Source organism: Haliotis asinina, chromosome 12 (assembly GCF_037392515.1).
Source record: "Haliotis asinina isolate JCU_RB_2024 chromosome 12, JCU_Hal_asi_v2, whole genome shotgun sequence".
NCBI classification, from domain to species: domain Eukaryota; kingdom Metazoa; phylum Mollusca; class Gastropoda; order Lepetellida; family Haliotidae; genus Haliotis; species Haliotis asinina.
In genome coordinates, this window is record NC_090291.1 from 12,003,114 (window position 1) to 12,023,392 (window position 20,279).

At 38.9% G+C, this 20,279-nt stretch overlaps 1 protein-coding gene across 2 annotated transcripts in view; it reads left to right on the forward strand.

The window, feature by feature from the left end:
• The window catches only part of LOC137257973 (L-fucose kinase-like), a 43,291-nt gene extending 25,828 nt beyond the window's left edge, over window positions 1–17,463 (forward strand). For both annotated transcript variants that reach the window (XM_067795497.1, XM_067795498.1), the window contains exons 19-28: window positions 405–551; window positions 1,015–1,176; window positions 1,947–1,981; window positions 2,509–2,612; window positions 3,082–3,219; window positions 3,764–3,858; window positions 4,931–5,149; window positions 7,007–7,106; window positions 7,404–7,627; window positions 15,813–17,463. In XM_067795497.1, the coding sequence (XP_067651598.1) occupies window positions 405–551; window positions 1,015–1,176; window positions 1,947–1,981; window positions 2,509–2,612; window positions 3,082–3,219; window positions 3,764–3,858; window positions 4,931–5,149; window positions 7,007–7,106; window positions 7,404–7,627; window positions 15,813–15,884 (1,296 nt within the window). In that variant the 3' untranslated portion in view covers window positions 15,885–17,463. The remainder of the gene's footprint in view (window positions 1–404; window positions 552–1,014; window positions 1,177–1,946; window positions 1,982–2,508; window positions 2,613–3,081; window positions 3,220–3,763; window positions 3,859–4,930; window positions 5,150–7,006; window positions 7,107–7,403; window positions 7,628–15,812) is intronic.
• The last annotated feature ends 2,816 nt before the right edge of the window (window positions 17,464–20,279 follow it).

Sequence of the window (20,279 nt, forward strand, 5' to 3'; positions counted from 1 at the left end):
TCAAGTGCTGAAATAAGGGGAAACCTGATTGATTGACGCCAATTTTCCAAAGAGAGTTGGACAAGGGCACAATCACACACAATCTCTATGTAATCACAACTTTAGCCCCATGTTTCGAAAAAATTAAATCTCATAAAGTAAGCGTTCATGTCTTTCCTTTAGAAGCTTTACAAAAAGCAAGAGTTGCATTTCTGTTGCTCTTCAGTATATATTGGTCTGGATAGATAAATGTATCAAACAAACACAATGCATTTAAAAATATTTAAGAGTAATCATGGGGCTGATAAAAAAATCAATGACTAAACACTGTGTAATGTTTGTCTTGTTCTTTTATTGATTTCCATTTTCACATGTAATAGTTTCTAAGAAATATCTTGACTACTCTGGCATTTTCTCTGACCAAGGCCTTGGATCTCTCAGTGGGTGTTCCTGCTCTGGCCAAGGAGAGAGAGCGTTGGCTGGGTCGTCCTGACCTTCTAGTCAGGGCAGCGCGACATTATGAAGGAGCAGCACAAATACTTATCAGACAGGCAGTGATGACAGCAAAAGTGGTAGGTTCACTGAGATGGTGATGGCAAGGAATCGATAGCTTCATACATAAATCAAGATCATATGATTTCTGCATGATTTGGCAAAAATTTAATGACATGAAAAACTGTCACATTTTGAGCTATTACACATTGCTTTAATCTGTAATTGAAAATAAGTATATATGATACTTTCAACTTGTAAGCTGCTGAGGTTGTTATCTGTCTTTCAGTCCCAAATAACAAAATGTTTTCATGTATTCAATTTGATCTATATAGGTTGACATCATGCATTTTCAGCGCAGCAAGTGTATGTTTAGATCCTAATTTACATCTGCTGGGTTGAGTGAGTGACTTGATTTTTACACTGGTTTTAGCAATATTCCAACAATATCACAACGGGGGACACCAGAAATGGATTTCACACATTGTGTCCATGTGGGGAATTGAAACACTTGCTGTAATTACTAAACTTTCTATGTTTCAGTACTTCAAGCCTCAAGAGGGAACTTTGCCACGAATTAACAAGTGGGTGATGGCAGAGTGCCCCGCCCGTATTGACATCTCAGGGGGGTGGTCCGATACACCTCCCATCACATACGAACATGGGGGTGCTGTCACAACAGTTGGACTGCTTATTAATGGCAAGGTAGATTTCTGCTGCTTTGTCTGTCTTGGAATCAACATTGTTATCGTCGTCATCATCGTCATCATCATCATCAGCAGCAGCAGCATCATTTCCTCCTTATTGCCGATGTGACGTTAAATATTAACTCACTCACTCACTCATTTCCTCCTGAGAAAGGTTCAAGACGCCACAGTAGTGGTGGTTATCTCCCTTGCCAGAATTATGTGTTGTGTTTCATCCCAGATTTTTTCAGACTTTATGACTTTGACCTAGGTGGTAAATGGACAAGAAGGACATAGCTACATTCTTCCAATTACGAACTGCAACTTGTCATGGGTCAAGCACTGTTTAATGCATTGTTAGTTTTAAAATTATTATTAAGCCCTTAATAACCACATGAATTAGTGAAGATCGATGTTAAAACTGATATTCACCAACCCACTGGTTCCGGCTCACTGACTTGTTTCACACCTGTCATCATATACCAAATGTGTGGAGAGATGCTCAATTGCTGGACTGGTTGGTCCACATTTGATTATTTACAGACTGCCACCATATAGATGTGATGTTGCTGAATGCGGTAATAAGCAACAAAAAACAAACAACAAACAAAACTAACCACTGAAAGTGTTCCTATGGTTTCTGCCCTAAACATTGAACTAGTCACACTTTGACATATTCTTACGGCGGTAGCTCATACTATCTTGGAATATTTAAGCCACCATCAGTTTTAATTATATGAATATATCCTTTCTATCAATATTTTTAAAACTGATTTAATATCTTTTCAGAGACCTATTGGTGTAAAAGCACGAAGAATACCTGAGTAAGTTGGGTTAGAAACCTGAAATCAATTATGATAACTGTTAAGTTGTCATAGTAACTGATTTAAATCTACCGGTAACCTACTTTGATTTGTTTATCATCATTGGTGCAGACTGTTTGGTGTTAAGAAGAATTTTGAGTGAAGTGGTTTTGGTTGAATTAAATATTATTTTGTGAGTTGAATTAGAAAGAAATTCTGTTCTATGCATGTTAGCCCTAGCAGATATGTAGACATCGATGTTCACTTACACAATCCTTACTCAACCATGTATCTGTGAATTTCTGACCCATGAAGGTCCGGGTTAGAATAGACCTTCGGCAACCCATGCTTGCAGTAAAAGTTGACTATGCATGTCTTAAGAGGCGACTAACAGGATCGGGGGGTCAGGCTCGCTGACTTGGTTGACACATGTCATCGGTTCCCAATTGTGCAGAACTTGATTACAGACCGCTGCCATATAGCTGAAACATTGTTGAGTGAGGCAAAAAACTGAACTCACTCACTCACTCACTTTTATTTTCACATAGGCCTGTGATTAAGTTAGAGATATGTAGTGACACTGCGGAGAGCCAGTATGTGGTGTGCAAGGAGCTGTGCGACCTTGAAGACTACTACCAGCCTCATACTCCAGGTGAGACAACCCATGAAGATCCGTGAAGATCGGGCTTAGAACTGGTCTTTAGCAAACCATTCTTGTCGTAAGAGACGATGAAAGGCATTGGTCAGGCTCACTAACCTGGTTGACACATGTCATGGTATACAGTCGCAAGGATCGATGGTCATGCTGTTGATCACTGGATTGTTAGTTCTAGAGTTGATTATTTGCAGACCACTGCCATACAGCTGGAATATTGCTCGTTAAATAGATAAAAAGTTTTATTTTTGTGTGTATTCATGCAATGCCAGGGTGCTAGGGTGAGAAATAAAAAAGTGATTGTATCTTTGTTGTTTGTTGTGAAAGGACAAACCAACTAATTATAACTATGTAAGCCTCTACTGGGTACAAACTTTATTAAGTCTATTTTTAGGATGCAATCATGTTTACACAGGATCCAGATATAACTGTATGTGTATTAGGCTATTAATACCTTCTGTTGCAGGCGCCTTGTTAAAGGCATCATTTGTGTGTGCGGACATCGTTGACCTGACATCCAGCACGTCCTTGGCCAAACAACTAATGGAAAAATATGGAGGTGGCTTTGAGATGCAGTCCTGGTCAAACCTTCCCACAGGCTCTGGTCAGTTTGTGTGAGTTAGTGAGTGTGTGAGTTTTATGCCGTATTTAGCAACATTCCAGCAAGATCATGGCGGGGGACACAAGAATGGATGTCACACACAGGACCTATGTGTGAAATTGAACCTGATGATGAGCAAATCACTACATCACAAAGTGTAAAAATCCATAGCAATAATAAAAATATAGCAATAATAATATGAATTTGGATTGAATGTGATTGTGTATTTGCTGCAGTGAAATATTTGAATATGCATTTTCAACTGACAAGCTGAAGAAAGTTTCAAAAAATCTTATTGACGGAAAGGATTGGTTCCTATACCTTAAAACTGCTGCTAATTTAAAGGTGATACGTGTTACCTCCCTTAGTCTCTAGTCATTGTTTGATTCGTTGGTTAATATTGTTCAAAATAGAGGGCAAAACATTAGCAATATTTAGCACCACAATAATGGAAGGACAGGTTAGTGGAGGTTTTAATGTGATTCGTGGAAATACAGAGGCTGGGCGTAAAGATGTTGCGATTAAATAAGGACTATTTCTTCCCCAGGACTTGGCACCAGCAGCATCTTGGCAGGGGCTGTGATGGGGGCAGTGCTCACAGCAGGGGGCAAGTCATGTGAGCCTGAAGGACTCGTACATGCTGTAAGTCAATTGTAGACTCCTTGTCCATTTAGATATGTTGGATTTCCATGGTGATTCTGGATTTAATTGGTTACCATGGTGATAATATGCTACAAAGTGGATTGGATGATTGACAGTGTGTGAAATATGCCCAAACCTCTTGTCCTTATTTCATACACTGTGGTTGGACTCAAATATGTGAGCCTAGATATCATGGATCATTGTTTACAACACAGATAACTCGATGGTCTAGTCAAGACTTCATTAGCTACAGACAGGCATAATAAATCTGTTATTTTGCGAAGTGTGGAATTATCCTTCACAAAACCATACATAACCAGAAGCCAACTAGAAGGTGTTTTGTTAGAAATTGTTTGACATTTTCTTCATTTTTCTCAATAACTTATATACATTTAAGTCAAGTAGAATTTCTTTGTCTTAATTTCATTCTATGCTTAGATGTTGATTTTCATAGGTTCTAATCCCAGTTTGGTCCGATTGCATTTTTCACACCGTACTGGGTACCCATGCTTTGCAGTCTCAAATGGGTGTAAAAGGTCTGTGACTTGCATCACTTTGGCCTTAGAGATTGGAATACTGCATTAAAACATTGGTAAACACCACTCACATTAAGATGTATATACTGGCAAACAAGGATAAGTTGAAGCAGCACCGAGGACATGTTTACGAGAAGTAGGCGGGGCATGGCATTGACCAAACACATTTGATTTGTGAAAGGTAGAACAAATGTAGGCCAATGGCCCATTGTTCACTACAGGTACTGTATCTACAATGACCTATTGTTCACTGCAGGTGCTGTATCTACAATGACCTATTGTTCACTGCAGGTGCTGTATGTACAATGACCTATTGTTCACTGCAGGTGCTGTATGTACAATGATCTATTGCTCACTACAGGTGCTGTATCTGCAATGACCTATTGTTCACTGCAGGTGCTGTATCTACAATGACCTGTTGTTCACTGCAGGTGCTGTATCCACAATAACCTATTGTTCACTGCAGGTGCTGTATGTACAATGATCTATTGCTCACTACAGGTGCTGTATCTACAATGACCTATTGTTCCCTACAGGTGCTATATCTGGAGCAGTTACTGACGACAGGGGGAGGATGGCAGGACCAGGTTGGGGGGCTGTTTGGCGGGGTAAAGCTAGCAGTGTCAGAGGCACAGCTACCCTTGAGAGTAGAAGTGAAGGACCTGGAGGTGTCGGAGAGAAACATCCAGAAGTTCAATGAGAGGCTCATCCTCATCTACACTGGAAAGACCAGACTTGCCAGGAACCTGCTCCAGGTATGAGTGAGTGAGTGAGTGAGTGACGGAGATGCTTTAAAGACCAGACCGTACCTTAGCAGGAGTGGATGGCTGAGGGTGTGAGATGCTTGAAAGACCAGACTGTACCTTAGCAGGAGCAGATGGCAGAGTGTGTGAGATGCTGGAAAGACCAGACTGTACCTTAGCAGGAGTGGATGGCTGAGTGTGTGAGATACTTGAAAGACCAGACCGTACCTTAGCAGGAGTGGATGGCTGAGCGTGCAAGATGCTTGAAAGACCAGACCGTACCTTAGCAGGAGTGGATGGCTGAGGGTGTGAGATGCTTGAAAGACCAGACCGTACCTTAGCAGGAGCAGATGGCAGAGTGTGTGAGATGCTTGAAAGACCAGACCGTACCTTAGCAGGAGTGGATGGCTGAGTGTGTGAGATGCTGGAAAGACCAGACCGTACCTTAGCAGGAGTGGATGGCTGAGTGTGCGAGATGCTGGAAAGACCAGACCATACCATAGCAGGAGTGGATGACAGAGCGTGTGAGATGCTGGAAAGACCAGACCGTACCTTAGGAGGAGTGGATGGCAGAGTGTGCGAGATGCTGGAAAGACCAGACTGTACCTTAGGAGGAGTGGATGACAGAGTGTGTGAGATGCTGGAAAGACCAGACCGTACCTTAGCAGGAGTGGATGGCTGAGTGTATGAGATGCTGGAAAGACCAGACCGTACCTTAGCAGGAGTGGATGGCTGAGTGTGCGAGATGCTGGAAAGACCAGACCATACCTTAGGAGGAGTGGATGGCTGAGTGTGCGAGATGCTTGAAAGACCAGATCATACCATTGCAGGAGTGGATGACAGAGAGTGTGAGATGCTGGAAAGACCAGACTGTACCTTAGGAGGAGTGGATGGCAGAGTGTGTGAGTTGCTGGAAAGACCAGACCGTACCTTAGCAGGAGTGGATGGCTGAGAGTGTGAGACACTGGAGTAGGCTTCCTAGCTCTTCTCAGAATCATAAGACTTTATCTGTTCACGTCTGGTGTCATGTTAAACACAGAGCTGCTTCAACACTGTCGTTTGTCCAAGAGATCAGCTCTGTACAGGGTCAGACAACCTTTTAGTTATCCATTGTTATCAAGAGAAGATAAAGCAGCATAGCTAGCCTTGAGTCCAGCTTGACATTACTGGAACTGGGGAGTAGTCCACTGGGCAAGTTTATTTCCGATGGCTCATGGCAGAGATGTTGCAATATTTTTGGCGTTCCTTGAGTCTTCCAGAAACTGATAATGTTATCATGGGTTCTGATCCCAGTTTGGGCAGATTATGCGTTTCACACCATACTGGGTACCCAGGCTTTCAACTTTTTAATTAAAAAGGCCTAAAAGGTCTATGACCTGCATCACTTTGGGCTTATGGAACTGGAATACTGGTTTAAAGCATTGTTTAACATTATGATGTAATTAGTATAAACTATATTGACATTGGAGAGTTATCTCCCCTGTATCAGTTGGACTACTGCTAAGTGAGTGACAACATTCTGTATGTATATTTTGGCATATGCTCATTACAGTGTTTGCTCGACATTACTGGAATGGGGAGTAATCCACTGGATAGATAAGTTTATTTCTTTAGTTCATGACGAAATGTTGCAGTGTTTTTGCCATATGTATACATGCAATGAACAGTAGAAAGTTAGTAGGAGATCACAGATAATACTAACTGTGATTCTGTGTTCTTGCAAAACATGCTTAGGTTTGATAATCAGGTGGCCACTAGTATTGTTCGTATCACTGAACTTGGCTTAACCATGTGGTATGTTTGTTGTGTTGGTATGCAGTCCATGTGGTGTGCATTGGTATAATCTGGTATGATCTGGTATGTTTACAGGATGTCATCAGAAACTGGTATGCCCGCAACCCTTACATAGTTCAAACAGAGGATTTACTTGTGATAAAAGCGCGAGAAGTCGCTGAAGCCTTTTCTGATGGTAATTGAGATTCATGTCAAACTTTGTTCTTCTTTCCACCTTGTCTAATGGTAATGTTAAATGTAAATGTATTTTCGCCTTGTCTGATGGTAATTGAAATAAATGTAAAACGCTATTCTTTGAGCGTTATCTGATGGTAATTCGGATACTTGTCAAATGTGTTATTTGTCTTTCCCAATGTGTGTATCTGCATAAACATCTCTGTTCAACGACATTATGTTTCTGCATTGATAAATCTTAAAACATGAAATGCACCATTTGTTTGTCTGGCAAAAAAATATGGATTATCTACCGTAGGTGATTTTACCATGCTTGGTGAATGCGCCAATGAGTACTGGAAAATGAAGAAGAGGATGGCACCAGGCTGTGAGACGCTTGTGATTCAGAAGATAATGGCAGCTCTGCGACCCCACAGCCTCGGCCTGTGTATGGCAGGAGCTGGGGGAGGGGGATTTTTGTGGGGTATCATGAAGGAAGCAAGCTCAAGGGCGGAGGTGGAGAAGCTGCTCTCTTGCGTACAGGTAATATTACATAATCATCATCATCAGCAGCATCATCATCATCAGCAGCAGCAGCAGCAACATCACAACCATCACCACAACTGTCATCATCATCATGTTCTCAATCACTGCCAAAACCATCTTCATTTTCATCATCATCATGTTCTCAGTCACTACCAAAACCATCTTCATTTTCATCATCTTCATGTTCTCAGTCACTACCAAAACCATCTTCATTTTCATCATCATCATGTTCTCAGTCACTACCAAAACCATCTTCATTTTCATCATCATCATCATGTTCTCAGTCACTACCAAAACCATCTTCATTTTCATCATCATCATGTTCTCAGTCACTACCAAAACCATCTTCATTTTCATCATCATCATCATGTTCTCAGTCACTACCAAAACCATCTTCATTTTCATCATCATCATCATGTTCTCAGTCACTACCAAAACCATCTTCATTTTCATCATCATCATGTTCTCAATCACTACCAAAACCATCTTCATTTTCATCATCTTCATGTTCTCAATCACTACCAAAACCATCTTCATTTTCATCATCATCATGTTCTCAGTCACTACCAAAACCATCTTCATTTTCATCATCATCATCATGTTCTCAATCACTACCAAAACCATCTTCATTTTCATCATCATCATCATGTTCTTAATCACTACCAAAACCATCTTCATTTTCATCATCATCATGTTCTCAATCACTACCAAAACCATCTTCATTTTCATCATCATCATGTTCTCAGTCACTACCAAAACCATCTTCATTTTCATCATCATCATCATGTTCTCAATCACTACCAAAACCATCTTCATTTTCATCATCATCATGTTCTCAATCACTACCAAAACCATCTTCATTTTCATCATCATCATGTTCTCAGTCACTACCAAAACCATCTTCATTTTCATCATCATCATGTTCTCAATCACTACCAAAACCATCTTCATTTTCATCATCATCATGTTCTCAGTCACTACCAAAACCATCTTCATTTTCATCATCATCATGTTCTCAATCACTACCAAAACCATCTTCATTTTCATCATCATCATGTTCTCAGTCACTACCAAAACCATCTTCATTTTCATCATCATCATGTTCTCAATCACTACCAAAACCATCTTCATTTTCATCATCATCATGTTCTCAGTCACTACCAAAACCATCTTCATTTTCATCATCATCATCATGTTCTCAATCACTACCAAAACCATCTTCATTTTCATCATCATCATCATGTTCTCAATCACTACCAAAACCATCTTCATTTTCATCATCATCATGTTCTCAGTCACTACCAAAACCATCTTCATTTTCATCATCATCATGTTCTCAATCACTACCAAAACCATCTTCATTTTCATCATCATCATGTTCTCAATCACTACCAAAACCATCTTCATTTTCATCATCTTCATGTTCTCAGTCACTACCAAAACCATCTTCATTTTCATCATCATCATGTTCTCAGTCACTACCAAAACCATCTTCATTTTCATCTTCATCATGTTCTCAATCACTACCAAAACCATCTTCATTTTCATCATCATCATCATGTTCTCAATCACTACCAAAACCATCTTCATTTTCATCATCATCATGTTCTCAATCACTACCAAAACCATCTTCATTTTCATCATCATCATCATGTTCTCAATCACTACCAAAACCATCTTCATTTTCATCATCATCATGTTCTCAGTCACTACCAAAACCATCTTCATTTTCATCATCATCATCATGTTCTCAATCACTACCAAAACCATCTTCATTTTCATCATCATCATGTTCTCAATCACTACCAAAACCATCTTCATTTTCATCATCATCATCATGTTCTCAATCACTACCAAAACCATCTTCATTTTCATCATCTTCATGTTCTCAGTCACTACCAAAACCATCTTCATTTTCATCATCATCATGTTCTCAATCACTACCAAAACCATCTTCATTTTCATCATCATCATGTTCTCAGTCACTACCAAAACCATCTTCATTTTCATCATCATCATGTTCTCAATCACTACCAAAACCATCTTCATTTTCATCATCATCATCATGTTCTCAATCACTACCAAAACCATCTTCATTTTCATCATCATCATGTTCTCAATCACTACCAAAACCATCTTCATTTTCATCATCATCATCATGTTCTCAATCACTACCAAAACCATCTTCATTTTCATCATCATCATCATGTTCTCAGTCACTACCAAAACCATCTTCATTTTCATCATCATCATGTTCTCAGTCACTACCAAAACCATCTTCATTTTCATCATCATCATGTTCTCAATCACTACCAAAACCATCTTCATTTTCATCATCATCATGTTCTCAGTCACTACCAAAACCATCTTCATTTTCATCATCATCATCATGTTCTCAGTCACTACCAAAACCATCTTCATTTTCATCATCATCATGTTCTCAATCACTACCAAAACCATCTTCATTTTCATCATCATCATCATGTTCTCAATCACTACCAAAACCATCTTCATTTTCATCATCATCATGTTCTCAATCACTACCAAAACCATCTTCATTTTCATCATCATCATCATGTTCTCAATCACTACCAAAACCATCTTCATTTTCATCATCATCATGTTCTCAATCACTACCAAAACCATCTTCATTTTCATCATCATCATGTTCTCAATCACTACCAAAACCATCTTCATTTTCATCATCATCATGTTCTCAGTCACTACCAAAACCATCTTCATTTTCATCATCATCATGTTCTCAGTCACTACCAAAACCATCTTCATTTTCATCATCATCATCATGTTCTCAGTCACTACCAAAACCATCTTCATTTTCATCATCATCATGTTCTCAATCACTACCAAAACCATCTTCATTTTCATCATCATCATGTTCTCAGTCACTACCAAAACCATCTTCATTTTCATCATCATCATGTTCTCAATCACTACCAAAACCATCTTCATTTTCATCATCATCATCATGTTCTCAATCACTACCAAAACCATCTTCATTTTCATCATCATCATCATGTTCTCAATCACTACCAAAACCATCTTCATTTTCATCATCTTCATGTTCTCAGTCACTACCAAAACCATCTTCATTTTCATCATCATCATGTTCTCAGTCACTACCAAAACCATCTTCATTTTCATCATCATCATCATGTTCTCAGTCACTACCAAAACCATCTTCATTTTCATCATCTTCATGTTCTCAGTCACTACCAAAACCATCTTCATTTTCATCATCATCATGTTCTCAGTCACTACCAAAACCATCTTCATTTTCATCATCATCATGTTCTCAGTCACTACCAAAACCATCTTCATTTTCATCATCTTCATGTTCTCAATCACTACCAAAACCATCTTCATTTTCATCATCATCATGTTCTCAATCACTACCAAAACCATCTTCATTTTCATCATCTTCATGTTCTCAATCACTACCAAAACCATCTTCATTTTCATCATCATCATGTTCTCAATCACTACCAAAACCATCTTCATTTTCATCATCATCATGTTCTCAGTCACTACCAAAACCATCTTCATTTTCATCATCATCATGTTCTCAGTCACTACCAAAACCATCTTCATTTTCATCATCATCATGTTCTCAGTCACTACCAAAACCATCTTCATTTTCATCATCATCATGTTCTCAGTCACTACCAAAACCATCTTCATTTTCATCATCATCATCATGTTCTCAATCACTACCAAAACCATCTTCATTTTCATCATCATCATGTTCTCAATCACTACCAAAACCATCTTCATTTTCATCATCATCATGTTCTCAGTCACTACCAAAACCATCTTCATTTTCATCATCATCATGTTCTCAGTCACTACCAAAACCATCTTCATTTTCATCATCATCATCATGTTCTCAATCACTACCAAAACCATCTTCATTTTCATCATCATCATGTTCTCAGTCACTACCAAAACCATCTTCATTTTCATCATCATCATGTTCTCAGTCACTACCAAAACCATCTTCATTTTCATCATCATCATCATGTTCTCAATCACTACCAAAACCATCTTCATTTTCATCATCATCATCATGTTCTCAATCACTACCAAAACCATCTTCATTTTCATCATCATCATCATGTTCTCAATCACTACCAAAACCATCTTCATTTTCATCATCATCATGTTCTCAGTCACTACCAAAACCATCTTCATTTTCATCATCATCATCATGTTCTCAGTCACTACCAAAACCATCTTCATTTTCATCATCATCATCATGTTCTCAATCACTACCAAAACCATCTTCATTTTCATCATCATCATCATGTTCTCAATCACTACCAAAACCATCTTCATTTTCATCATCATCATCATGTTCTCAATCACTACCAAAACCATCTTCATTTTCATCATCATCATGTTCTCAGTCACTACCAAAACCATCTTCATTTTCATCATCATCATCATGTTCTCAGTCACTACCAAAACCATCTTCATTTTCATCATCTTCATGTTCTCAGTCACTACCAAAACCATCTTCATTTTCATCATCATCATGTTCTCAGTCACTACCAAAACCATCTTCATTTTCATCATCATCATGTTCTCAGTCACTACCAAAACCATCTTCATTTTCATCATCTTCATGTTCTCAATCACTACCAAAACCATCTTCATTTTCATCATCATCATGTTCTCAATCACTACCAAAACCATCTTCATTTTCATCATCATCATGTTCTCAGTCACTACCAAAACCATCTTCATTTTCATCATCATCATGTTCTCAGTCACTACCAAAACCATCTTCATTTTCATCATCTTCATGTTCTCAGTCACTACCAAAACCATCTTCATTTTCATCATCATCATGTTCTCAATCACTACCAAAACCATCTTCATTTTCATCATCATCATGTTCTCAGTCACTACCAAAACCATCTTCATTTTCATCATCATCATGTTCTCAATCACTACCAAAACCATCTTCATTTTCATCATCTTCATGTTCTCAGTCACTACCAAAACCATCTTCATTTTCATCATCATCATCATGTTCTCAGTCACTACCAAAACCATCTTCATTTTCATCATCATCATGTTCTCAGTCACTACCAAAACCATCTTCATTTTCATCATCATCATCATGTTCTCAATCACTACCAAAACCATCTTCATTTTCATCATCATCATGTTCTCAATCACTACCAAAACCATCTTCATTTTCATCATCATCATCATGTTTTCAATCACTACCAAAACCATCTTCATTTTCATCATCATCATGTTCTCAATCACTACCAAAACCATCTTCATTTTCATCATCATCATCATGTTCTCAGTCACTACCAAAACCATCTTCATTTTCATCATCATCATCATGTTCTCAGTCACTACCAAAACCATCTTCATTTTCATCATCATCATGTTCTCAATCACTACCAAAACCATCTTCATTTTCATCATCATCATCATGTTCTCAGTCACTACCAAAACCATCTTCATTTTCATCATCATCATGTTCTCAGTCACTACCAAAACCATCTTCATTTTCATCATCATCATGTTCTCAATCACTACCAAAACCATCTTCATTTTCATCATCATCATGTTCTCAGTCACTACCAAAACCATCTTCATTTTCATCATCATCATCATGTTCTCAATCACTACCAAAACCATCTTCATTTTCATCATCATCATCATGTTCTCAGTCACTACCAAAACCATCTTCATTTTCATCATCATCATGTTCTCAGTCACTACCAAAACCATCTTCATTTTCATCATCATCATGTTCTCAGTCACTACCAAAACCATCTTCATTTTCATCATCATCATGTTCTCAGTCACTACCAAAACCATCTTCATTTTCATCATCATCATCATGTTTTCAATCACTACCAAAACCATCTTCATTTTCATCATCATCATGTTCTCAATCACTACCAAAACCATCTTCATTTTCATCATCATCACAACCATTACTATCAACATCATTGTCATCATCATCGCACGCACACATACACATGTTGCAGTCAGATTGTGAAATTAGTAATTTCATGAAATGACTCAAAATTTCAGTCATTATGTGAAATGACTAAGAGGGTCACCATTTTGCTTCATTTAGTGTAACAACAAACAGTATTCTTCAGTCATTTCATGAAATTTGTTGTCATGAAATGGCTGACGGTTGCAGTCACTTAACGAAATGACTGATTTCACAATCTGACTGTAACATATACACATAGGGATACTGTGCTCGTCTCAACAATACTACTCAGTTCCACATAGGGATACTGTGCTCGTCTCAACAATACTACTCAGTTCCACATAGGGATACAGTGCTAGTCACAGCAGTACTCCTCAATTCTACATAGGGATACTGTGCTTGTCTCAACAATACTCCTCAGTTCCACATAGGGATACTGTGCTCGTCTCAACAATACTCCTCAGTTCCCCATAGGGATACAGTGCTAGTCACAGCAGTACTCCTCAATTCGACATAGGGATACTGTGCTCGTCTCAGCAATACTACTCAGTTCCACATAGGGATACTGTGCTCGTCTCAACAATACTACTCAGTTCCACATAGGGATACCGTGCTAGTCACAGCAATACTCCTCAGTTCCCCATAGGGATACAGTGCTAGTCACAGCAGTACTCCTCAATTCTACATAGGGATACTGTGCTCGTCTCAGCAATACTACTCAGTTCCACATGGGGATACAGTGCTAGTCACAGCAATACTACTCAGTTCCACATAGGGATACCGTGCTAGTCACAGCAATACTCCTCAGTTCTACATAGGGATACTGTGCTTGTCTCAACAATACTCCTCAGTTCCACATAGGGATACTGTGCTCGTCTCAACAATACTCCTCAGTTCCACATAGGGATACTGTGCTCGTCTCAACAATACTACTCAGTTCCACATAGGGATACTGTGCTAGTCTCAACAATACTACTCAGTTCCACATAGGGATACCGTGCTAGTCACAGCAATACTCCTCAATTCTACATAGGGATACTGTGCTAGTCTCAACAATACTACTCAGTTCCCCATAGGGATACAGTGCTAGTCACAGCAATACTCCTCAATTCTACATAGGGATACTGTGCTTGTCTCAACAATACTCCTCAGTTCCACATAGGGATACTGTGCTCGTCTCAACAATACTACTCAGTTCCACATAGGGATACAGTGCTAGTCACAGCTATACTACTCAGTTCCACATAGGGATACTGTGCTCGTCTCAACAATACTACTCAGTTCCACATAGGGATACAGTGCTAGTCACAGCTATACTACTCAGTTCCACATAGGGATACAGTGCTAGTCACAGCAATACTCCTCAATTCTACATAGGGATACTGTGCTTGTCTCAACAATACTCCTCAGTTCCACATAGGGATACTGTGCTCGTCTCAACAATACTCCTCAGTTCCACATAGGGATACAGTGCTAGTCACAGCAATACTCCTCAATTCTACATAGGGATACTGTGCTTGTCTCAACAATACTCCTCAGTTCCACATAGGGATACAGTGCTTGTCTCAACAATACTCCTCAATTCTACATAGGGATACTGTGCTTGTCTCAACAATACTCCTCAGTTCCACATAGGGATACTGTGCTAGTCTCAGCAATACTACTCAGTTCTACATAGGGATACTGTGCTAGTCTCAACTATACTACAGTTCAAGCAGTCTAAACTGGCACTCATAGGGACTGAATAAATAATCCGGTTTAGACACAGTGCTGGATTGTAGAGCTGATGGTGAACGTACAAGCTATTGATGGGACTGAGATTGGACAGATGCTGGTTTCGACAGCTTCCACTGTACTCAGTTCCACATAGGGATACCGAGCTAGCACACAATCTATCAAAAATGAAGACGGCAACATATAACAATGTTCACTTTGTTGTTTAATGCCATACCTTTTGTAAACTGAAACTGAACATGCCAGATTTACCTCAAAATTTATCATATTCATTTCAAAACATGTCCCAATACCAGTTAGATTTACCCCCACCCTGAACAACCAACAAGTACAGGTACTGATACGTCCATATGGGTAGGAAGCATTCTTGACAGACTTCTTCGTTGTTGTCCATGAACAGCATCACCTTTATGATATCATGTTAACCCATACTCTCTCACTCTGAAATTGTTTCCACAGGGCCTGGAAGATGTTGTCGTGTATGAAGCTTGTGTGGACCAATCAGGACTCTCCATTTCAATTGAGGAGTAGGTTGTCATGGTAACGAGTTTGAGGAATGTTAATGACTTTCGTTGAGATTTGCTGCCATGAATGAAAAGCTGAAGACAAATGTGCAAACACGTGAACAATCCCATGAACAACCAAAACCTACAAAGGATCTCATGTAATGGATGAATCTACAGCTGCTTGATAGCGTATACATACATGGATCAAAACTCTGAAATCCTGCAGATTGCTTCATCTGTTGTTGAATTTGTGGAAAAAAGCTAATATATTTTTAATTTCTGTGTTTGCCTGCATTATTTACTGTTGAATGATTCCAGTTTGAATCTGTCAGGGTAGGAAGTGTAAAAACGTAACTTGTAAGTCGAACAGGTTTGCTGTTTGGAAAGGCTGAGGCCCATGGAGCCATGTTCTACAAGGCACATGGTATGGAGTTATGTCCCTTACTTATGCAAGAATCCTTTTATCATGGGTTCAAATCCCAGTCATTTAATGTCAAGTCTTTTGATGGATGAAGCAGATGCACCGTTAGGCATGTTATGCAAGGCTCTGAGGCCAGGAATTATGTCTTTTGGTGATGCGAGAAATTTGTGATCATTGTTTCTAATCCTGGGTTCACCCTGATTATGCTTCGGGTTTGTCAGCACTTAGTCTTTGCTTGTGCGCTTTATAATTGTAAATATCAAAGACATACATCGCTTTCAGCATTCTGTGTCATTACACTGACAGACCATGACAAAACCAAAATTTTTGAATTCCGTACACTTCAGTGCAAGAAGATTGTATCATCTGAAGCATGCTGGAGTTGGAGATGCTGATTCGAAACCTCAGGAAATTTTTCGCCTATAGAGGAACTGACACATCAGGGATAACTGACACCATTTCAGCCCATGTCTTCTTTAAGTTGCTTTTATACATTTATATGGAAGCCTCTTAGCATCATTCCTGTTTCATGTGGGGTTTTTTTCAATTTTATGAAATGTCATCCGTCCTACTTTTTGTAAAGACTGATTGCTGCATGTGACCTATGCGCTGGACCATGTCATTTGTGCCTTTGTCAGACTGGCCAGCAAAGAATTCCTATTCTCCTGTTACTCACTAGTTGTAAAAATATATTCCGTTCCCCAGCATCCTAAGTGAAACAAGATGACATTAGAAATTGACTGGTGATTATTTTTAGGTTCATAGATTGACTTTTGGTGGGTTCTTGATCTTCGAAATATATACTTTGTGCAAGATGTAGTTTAATCTCTATTTTAACATTTATGTCATGAAAATCAAGAATTCTCAGTGACTGGGGTCTAACCAAGATGTGGATAGGTTCTAAACCAGGTGCCATTGTTCAAAACAACCTTAGCACTAAGACTGGCTTGAGTCTATGCTAAATTATGGGAGTTACAGTCACCTTAGCATGAAGATCACTTTGTACAATGGCACCCAGAACATCAAGTCTTAAAAATGTGTCTCTTCTGAAGTGTGTGAAACATACAATGTATCTTAAATGTGTTTTAACCATATTGTATACATACCCTAAGGTTCTTGTGCTGTTCATGTCATCTGTCATCTAATAACTGGAAACATTGCGGAATAAAATCATCCAGCAATATATTTGCCGTTTGTTTGTTAGATGTAAGCTAAAGTGGAAACGTGATAAAAGTAAAATTACCAAAATTGTTTACTTATCAGGTATTTTACTTATCCAAACTTATCAAAACATGCAAGTGACAACATATACATTTATATTTATATAGCAGAACAACTTATCACGGATGCCTCCAGTTGTCAGTGTATTATCGGTGGATGGACAAAAACCCCTCGGACAACAGCCCCTTTGGACAAAATCCCCATAGCGAAAAAAGCATATGAGACAGAAGCCCCACATTATGTTTTCTCAAGGTGATCTGGAGAGGAAGTGGGGCTTGAGGAAGAGGTTCGTCTTGAGAAATTAGGGATTAATTAAGACACTTAAGTGTTATTTTGTTTTCAAGGATGATCTTCAGAAGAAATGGGATTTGTCATTCTGTACAAGGAGAACAATTATGTCAAACACACTTTAAGATGAGGGTAATATGTAACAAAAGATGGTATTAAGAATATATGACATGACAAGTCTTCAGTAACAGGTTTCATCTGACAAGAAGTGCTGCTCAGAGAACATCTTCAAATGCTATGTTGGTTTTAAGATCTAAATAAATCTTGTTGAACCTGAACAGTTTTCGTATATATTATCTGGGGCTTTTGCCTGAAATGTCTGGGGCTTTTGTCCAATGGGGCTTTTGTCTTGTGGGGCTTTTGTCTTGTAGGGCTTTTGTCCAATGGGGCTTTTGTCTTGTGGGGCTTTTGTCTTGTGGGGCTTTTGTCTTGTGGGGTTTTGTCCAATGGGGCTTTTAACTTGTGGGGCTTTTGTCTTGTGGGGCTTTTGTCCAATGGGGCTTTTGTCTTGTGGGGCTTTTTGTCAGGCAATGGTATTGTCAACTCCATGATGCCAGCGAGCAAGCTGTAAGTCTGGTGCTTGTTTAGCTGGAGGCTGACACATGCCTGTTATCTAATAACTGACACACCCATTTGACAGACAGACGATTGACAGACACTGAACCAGAAGGTTTATTAGGGTAACACCTTCGGGTATAATGGAACAGTCGACTGTCTTGTGAGTAGAGCAGGATGAACCTGAAACAAGTTCATAACTGAGAAGTAATTTCTTCTCCTCTCACACAAATTCTTATGAAAATCAACTGTTTTTATATTGCAGCAATATCTAAAGTAAATAATATAGTTTCAGTCTCTTTCGTGTTATTATTTGGACTAGTCCATTATAATATGTAGGTAACAGGTAGTATCTGTTCATTGAACTGTAAATGTTGTTCTAAGGCATCTGCAAACTGCCTATCTGCGTAATGGGAGGACACCAGAGCCCCTCATGTCAGATTATCTGGTGACTGCTAATTTAGTTATGCAGACTCTTTACTTCCAGGGACCATGAGAATATGTTTAGTGAAGCGATATTGTTTACTTATCTGTGTTTAGTTACCCGGACTCTAATAGTGATAATTAATGAAGAAATTTTCCGGGACTGAAGAAAAGTGTTGACTTATCTGGTCTGTTTAGTTAAGCGGTTTCCACTGTACTGCAAAAATGGTTTCGGAAAACAAATCACTAATAAAATTAAGTGATTAAGATATTACACATTTTGTTTACAGATGGTAAGTAAGAAAGAGCAATAACCAATTTGTAATCTATGCATAATCAGCAAGTCATTGTTTGTAGCTTGTATGAATGTTTGCAGTTTTGAGACTGTCTGTAGCAGGGTGTGGAGTCATCCCACAGATGACATCCTTACTTTGTGAGCTTGCTGATGGGGTTAACCTCTTTGGTCATATGGACAAGGTGTCCATCTTCAGAAGGTCCATCGTTCGAATCTCAGCATGGGACTCTGAAATCTTGTGGCTGCTACATGTCCGGCTTAACTCTACATCAGTAATTTGTATCATATTTTGATACTCATTACAATTTGTATTTTTGAGCTGTTGAAAATGTGTGCATTAGCATGCTGATAGAAGATGTTTAGATTGTGCTGCTCTGGGGACGCACACACTTGCCTTGTTTTTTTCATTATTTCTCAGAATCATCATTAGGTCCTGACTTAAAGTTCCTCAAACAGACCCTGAAAAAAGCAGACATATTTCTGATCAAGTCTCCTATACTACTTCTAATAATAATACACTGGTAAAGCGCTTGATGTCCACCTTCTGTGGCACGAATACAGCGATATAACTAGAACATATATTCTGACAACAGAGAATGATTATCTACTGTTACACAGGTAGAAATAGGTAAGCCATAAGCTGTGTTATAAAAGCATCTTTATTGGTTGAATTTCTGAGGTTTGGAGAAACAAATTCCAGGGTTATGAACTGATTTTACAGATTTCACAAGTTCCAGTTTCTGGGAATGAAAGGAAACCCATTAGGACCAAAACATGGCATTATATCTAAGATGTTATGTAACCAAGGTGGCATTATAACCAGGGTGGTGCTTTATCCAGGGTGCACTCTACAGTCAAACAGTGTTTTGTCAAAAATCGAAGTTTTATCCTTGTACAAGATACTTCGATCCACATTGTCTCAGTTCACCCAGCTGTAAAATGGGTACCCGTGAGGATGTGCTGGCAATGTGAGTGTTTAGTTTGTTGCACCTAACAGACAGCAATGCCTGGATATAAGCACCATTTAAGCAGGCTAGTATTATCATTATTATTATCATTATTATCATTATTATCATTGTTCCCTGTGTATTACTTCCTCAGTCACCAGGGCACTGGGGGAAGTGTAGTGGGGTAGATAAAGTGTTCGTTTGTCACATCGTAGACCAGGGTTATATTCTCCATGTGAGCACTCTGTCTGAAAACCATTCCTGGGTCCC